This window comes from Danio rerio, chromosome 3, assembly GCF_052040795.2.
Source record: "Danio rerio strain M-AB ecotype USA chromosome 3, GRCz13ab, whole genome shotgun sequence".
NCBI lineage: Eukaryota > Metazoa > Chordata > Actinopteri > Cypriniformes > Danionidae > Danio > Danio rerio.
In genome coordinates this window covers 45,872,737-45,878,736 of record NC_141023.1, presented here as the reverse complement: position 1 = coordinate 45,878,736, position 6,000 = coordinate 45,872,737, and the positions used below count along the sequence as shown (strand labels likewise).

The window sequence follows — 6,000 nt, the reverse complement described above, 5'->3', positions numbered from 1 at the left end:
AGGGCTACATTCAAATTCAATGCTTATATTAATATGTTTTCTTGTTAAACGGACACTCTTTCAAAGGATGGTGTCCACATTTTTAAATAATTCAGGGTTAAACACAATTCATGTTGTCCTGACACAAATCAATTAGTCAACTTTTACAAATTCAAGTGGACTGAACATAAAACAATTAAGTCGTCACAAAACATCTCAAGAAATGAATTGTTTCAGCTCATTTTAATTGAACAAGCAGCAAAAACATTTTTATAGAGCCTATACATAATACTTGATTGTATATTTACTTTAGTTTGACTGAGGTAAAAAACAGCAACACAATTATGGAATCTTTTAAAAAGTATAAGATATATTTACACATTTGTGAACTGTTTCAAACAAACAATTAAATAAAAGTTAGGTGTTACAAGACCTTAGCCAGTTTTACTTCAATGTTTGAAAACTATTTTAAATATTTTTAAACAATCAGTTCCCGTTAAAGACAGATGATCACGCTGCTATACCGTACAGTCGCGTTGTTTGTTTGCCAAAACATGTTTACGAGCAACACGTGCTTTACGTAAAAATGACGAAATTTGATATTGATAGACATCTTCTGCTCCCCTCTTCTTCTCTCAATCCTTTTGTTACTTCCATGTGCCCATACTTGGGTCTCTCCCCTCCTCCTCCTCTCTCATCATTACGCATTCAGTCTCACTCAGCGCTCCGTTCAAGCGCCGCTCATTGCGCTCCAGACGCTCCACGCACCCGAGTGCGCAAGACCGCTGCTGATAACGATCGGTTATAATAGTAGAAAAACACAATAGTGTTTATTTCAATGCCACACTTGAAGCGCTAGGAATCATACACATTCACACATTTGGACGCTCCAAAGCCTCTATTAACCAGCCGTGGCGCAGAAGTATCCTCAAACATGAGCAGCATCATTTCGGATGGCGGTGATGTTCTTGATGGAGATCTGCGTCCTGACACTTCATGACAAAAGACACACAACAACTCTATCTTTCAGCGTCCGATCAACCGTGGCAAAGAAGAGAAGAGAAGAGCGCAGGATGAAAAGCACTGGCTTACTGTTGGGCTACTTTTTAATGAAAGTTCTTGTGTGCGACGCGGAAGGAGAGCCAGGCAAAAGCCTGGATGGTGCGGTGACAGCGTCCGGGTCCAATGACTCCAGAGACGGGGAAAACGGCCTCTCCGAGACCCCTCACACTGAGGACAGGTGTCGGGGCTATTACGATGTGATGGGTCAGTGGGATCCTCCATTCGTGTGCCGGACTGGTAGTTACCTGTACTGCTGCGGGACCTGTGGATTCAGGTTCTGCTGCGAGTTTAAGAACTCCAGGTTAGATCAGACCACCTGCAAAAACTACGACACGCCGCCGTGGTCCATGACGGGCCGACCACCGCCGAAGATGATGGACCAGCACGACCCGACAAAGGATAAAACCAATTTGATTGTGTATATCATATGCGGAGTAGTTGCTATCATGGCGCTGGTTGGGATTTTCACCAAACTTGGCTTGGAGAAAGCGCATCGACCCCACAGAGAAAATATGTCCAGGTGAGTTGAACAGACCTTAAGTTTAAAAGCTGTTGAATGTTGTTTGTGTGACTACTGTAGAGCTCTGTGACAGTTGATTCTACACTATATATAAAAAAAAAACCTGGTTGCCTTAAATTTCTATACTACATGAAATTAACCCTATAAGCCAATTGAACTTATATTATAATAACTGACTTAAAACTGCATGCATAACTTAAAAAATTAAGTTAGAACATGATTAACTTACTTCATGATTGACTAACTTTAATAAGTTATAATGAACTAAAAACATATGTTGTCATGACCAATTGATCAGTTCACTTTTACAGAGAAGCCTTAATCTATATCAGGCTGTAGATTCTTTGTTGACATTTTTGGATGCTGTTGTAATCTGTGTTGTTATGGAGCTGAGCTGTTCATTCCAGAGGACAGAAAGAAAATCCACATGATTTTATTTATTTATTTGATTTCAATGACTGTATATTTGTCTTCATACTGTACATACAGCTTTATGACCTGACTGAATATGCATATCTATTGTTATTTATAAATGTTGTTGTGTGTCTGTTGTTGTGAAGCTGACAGTTTTATTCATTATGAAAGAAAAAAAAATACAAATGTAATACAATAATATCTCAGCTGTTAATTCTGACAACAACGCAAAAAATAAGCAGCTTTAACTAATAACTATTTAGTAACTAGTTCCACATATTTTTCATTTCTCTCGCTAATAAATGTTAATTGAATCTTTATCTTTTTTCAGTTGGCTGAAATTTGACTTCAACTTCAAACATATTATTATATTGTCTGTATTACTCATTCTGAATCTTGACTTGGATTTGAAAATAAACCTTTATTTAACATTTTAAATTAATTGTTGCACATTTAATAGAACATGCTCTTAACCAAGCCCAAGAAAGGTTATTAATTCCATTTTGCACTTCCAGCATTTCATTAATTGACATTTCTATAGTGAATGCATTCAGTCTGAGAATCTTTTACTTAAGAGTTTCAGAAGAGATTACACAATGTCACAATTTGTTGAGATGCCAAAGTCAGGGCAATCAAGTGTCGCACCTTTTTTTTTTTTTTGAGAAGAACTATACAAAAGCTGTCAGTGGAGTGGTATATGCTGGGTGTTTTTAACAGAAATTCATAGCTTATGATTCACAGGTGTTTATGCTTTCAAATTGCGTTCTGGGACCTTGATCTCTGCTCTGTTTGGATGTTGAAAATTTTATTCTGTAGTGTAACAAACTGACTTTTATTAACAATTTTTAGTAGTTTAAAAGATATATTGTTTTAGTTGGTCAGTACTTTATTTTTTACAGTTGTATTGAGTGCACTATCAAGTACTTTAGTTACTAACATGCATTTTTATGACACAAATATTTACCCAAGGTAAAAAAGTGTTTAAAAGGGCAGCACCTCAGTGAGAGCTTTTCTACCTTCTGTATATTTCATTACACTGTAAAGTTTCTGTTAATTAACAGTTTATATGTGATTTGCAAGTGTTTTAAATTTGTTTACGGGTGTGAATTGTATTGTATTATATCTGCTCTGCCGACTTTTGATGTTGAAAATTCAACTCTACAATTGGCAAAGAGACTTTAATTGAACTATTTGTCATTTAAAATAATAAAGTGTATATTAAATTATATAGAGAGAAATAAGTCAGTAAAATAACAACAACAAAAAAAGTTTTTTTTAGTGTAATATATAACATCAACTATTTAAAAAAAATCATGATATCATGAGTCATATCATTCGATATAGATAATTATTTATTTTTTTTTACAATACATTTAGGAATATTAGGATTTTTTATGTAACCATTTAATTTATTTTACCAACATTACTAAGGCAGATCATTTTTTAAAGTCAAAAAACAAACAAAAAAAATTTAAACTAAATATCTTATAATAAAATAAACATTAGTGGGGTGACGCTGTAGGTAGTGCTGTCGCCTGACAGCAAGAAGGTCGCTGGTTCGAGCCTCGGCTGGGTCAGTTGGTGTTTCTGTGTGGAGTTTGCATGCGATTGTGTGAATTTCCAATGGGTGCTCTGGTTTCCGCCAGAGTCCAAAGACATGCGGTACAGGTGAATTGCGTAGGCTAAATTGTCCATAGTGTATGAGTGTAAATGAATGTGTGTGGGATGTTTCCCAGAGATGGGTTGCGGCTGGAAGGGCATCCGCTGCGTAAAAACGTGCTGGATAAGTTGGTGGTTCATACGGCTGTGGCGACACCAGATTAATTAAGGGACTAAGCCGAAAGGAAAATGAATGAATGAATAAACATTAGTGATAAAGAGACTCTTAAACTTAATAAATAAAATGTTAAAAAGTGTGTGCAATAGTAAAGCATAAATACTGAACAAAAAAAGCAAACTTAAGGTGTGAATATTAGTGATACAGTAAACCTCAAAGTCTGTCAACAAAACAGATTATGATAATCAAATCTGAGCTTTCAAGTAAAGGAATCCAGCCATCATTACTCAAATACATATTGTAATATGTGAAATTGTGAAGTTGAATGACTATATTACCCCCTACGTAAAAAAAAAAAAAAAAAACAGATGGGGTGCTAGTTGCTGGGATGCACAAGAAAAGAAACCAAAAAGCCACTCTAGCAACATCCTTACATCCTTTTTTATTTACAATCTCCTCACTGCTGCTATACAGCACTTAATTTCGCATGTTATTCTGACCTGAAGTGGATCCCTTGACCATTTGCAATGGATTTAGCACTTGAGCTACCCTGGAATCTCTTGTATAACTAGGTGATCATCAACCATTTTCTTAGAGAATGACAAACAGACAAACCATTGCTGCCACTCAGATGAAAGTTTATGGAGAAAAGTAAAAAGCACTGCAGTGATTTGGTGGGCTGTGTTTGTCTGAGGTAATTAGTCTGCTGTTATTACTGAAATGTGTATATTACAAAGAGTGAAGCAGATTGGTTAGTTCTACTTACATTCTGAAAAGCTCAGATGATTTTAACTAGGTGTGGCTGGAAAATGTGCGCGGTTCATGTTTGCGTCGCTCCCATATGTGCCTTGTGCAAGTCACGCGCCTCCATTGGAAATGACAAACTTACACCCTAAGCTTATAGGCTTTTTTTTAGCAGCCAGATTTAATAAAACTATAGCTTATATAACAAAACTACATACTGTATTGTCTTTATATCGATATTGGCAATGGTCTGTAGGCAATAAATATCAAAACTGATTTTATTGTCCAGACTTAACACCAACCCAGACAATATATCCTTTTAAACTATTAAAATGTTTATAAATGTCACTTTTTAAAAACTTTTTAAGGTTTAAAGTTGTTGGAAGAGAGATTAAAGTCCCACAATGCAACTCAAAAGCATAAATAAATAAAATAAAAACAAATCACAAAATATGAAAAAACTGCTAATTTATGGATATTTTTGGTCAAATATTTGTCATTATACTACTCCAAATTTAACTGAGCTATGCTATTTACTACATTTGTTTCATTTTCAATGATATACAGTATATCAACAATTGCCTCATTTGTGTCCATGTTTAGATTCTGTCCTAAGGACACGTATTTTGTTTCATCAAAGTTGATACTGTATCACTATGAAACATAACAGAGAATACTTTTGTATTCTGAGCTATCAATGAGAAAGCCCTAAGCATGACAGTTTTCCTCTGGGATGCCATTCAGTGCAGCTCAAGGCTTTCAAGGATCGCACCGACACCATCTATCACCATGACCTTGTGCTAGTTTTCCTACAACTTCAACTTGCTTTATTTTCCTGTCGATCCGTTTATCACTCATGCAGTCTACAACACTGACATGTTCAGAAGCAGGGAGTACACTTTTTTATATTCACAGGCAGACGTTTATCTGACGTTCAAGGTTTAGTAGGCCTTTTTGAGAGGTGGAATGTGCAAAGTAACGTTCAATTAAAACCAAGAAGGAAAGATTTGCCTGCTTTCAATGAGCGCTAAAAACCAGACATGCTTTCCCCTGAAGACACGGGATAAACCGTGAATAAATCGGCGAGAGAGAGCTGAAAGCAGTCGCACTACAAAAGACTGCCATTCAGGTTTTATTCATCTGTTGATCAGCAGTGTTTTAAACATTCATCAACATCTCCCTAAGTCTCTAATTATCTCCATATCGAGGCGCAGATTTCATTTGTAAAAGCGTCTACTCCAAAACAATCGAGCACTCACGTACGCTCGCATCGGTAAAGAGGTGTCCGTGACATTAGTAGGATAATGGACACTGATCTGTGTCTAATGACGCTAATATTTCAAGGACATTCTGTTTGTGCGGTGACCTTTCGCTCTATTTAGACTGACCTGAACAGGCGTGAGCACAATCTAAACTCACACTGGCCATAGGAAAACACCCACCATACATAACTATTCATTTACACCCTTTTAATTGAGGGTCTATTGAAAACTGCGCCATGCAG

General features: G+C 36.3%; 1 protein-coding gene across 1 annotated transcript in view; it reads left to right on the top strand.

Annotated features, from left to right (window-relative positions):
* Positions 1–719: 719 nt before the first annotated feature.
* shisa9b (shisa family member 9b) overlaps positions 720–6,000 on the top strand; it is a 72,748-nt gene continuing 67,467 nt past the window's right edge. Inside the window, 1 exon segment of the mRNA NM_001135975.2 lies at positions 720–1,561. Coding sequence (NP_001129447.2) covers positions 933–1,561 — 629 coding nt within the window. The 5' untranslated portion in view covers positions 720–932.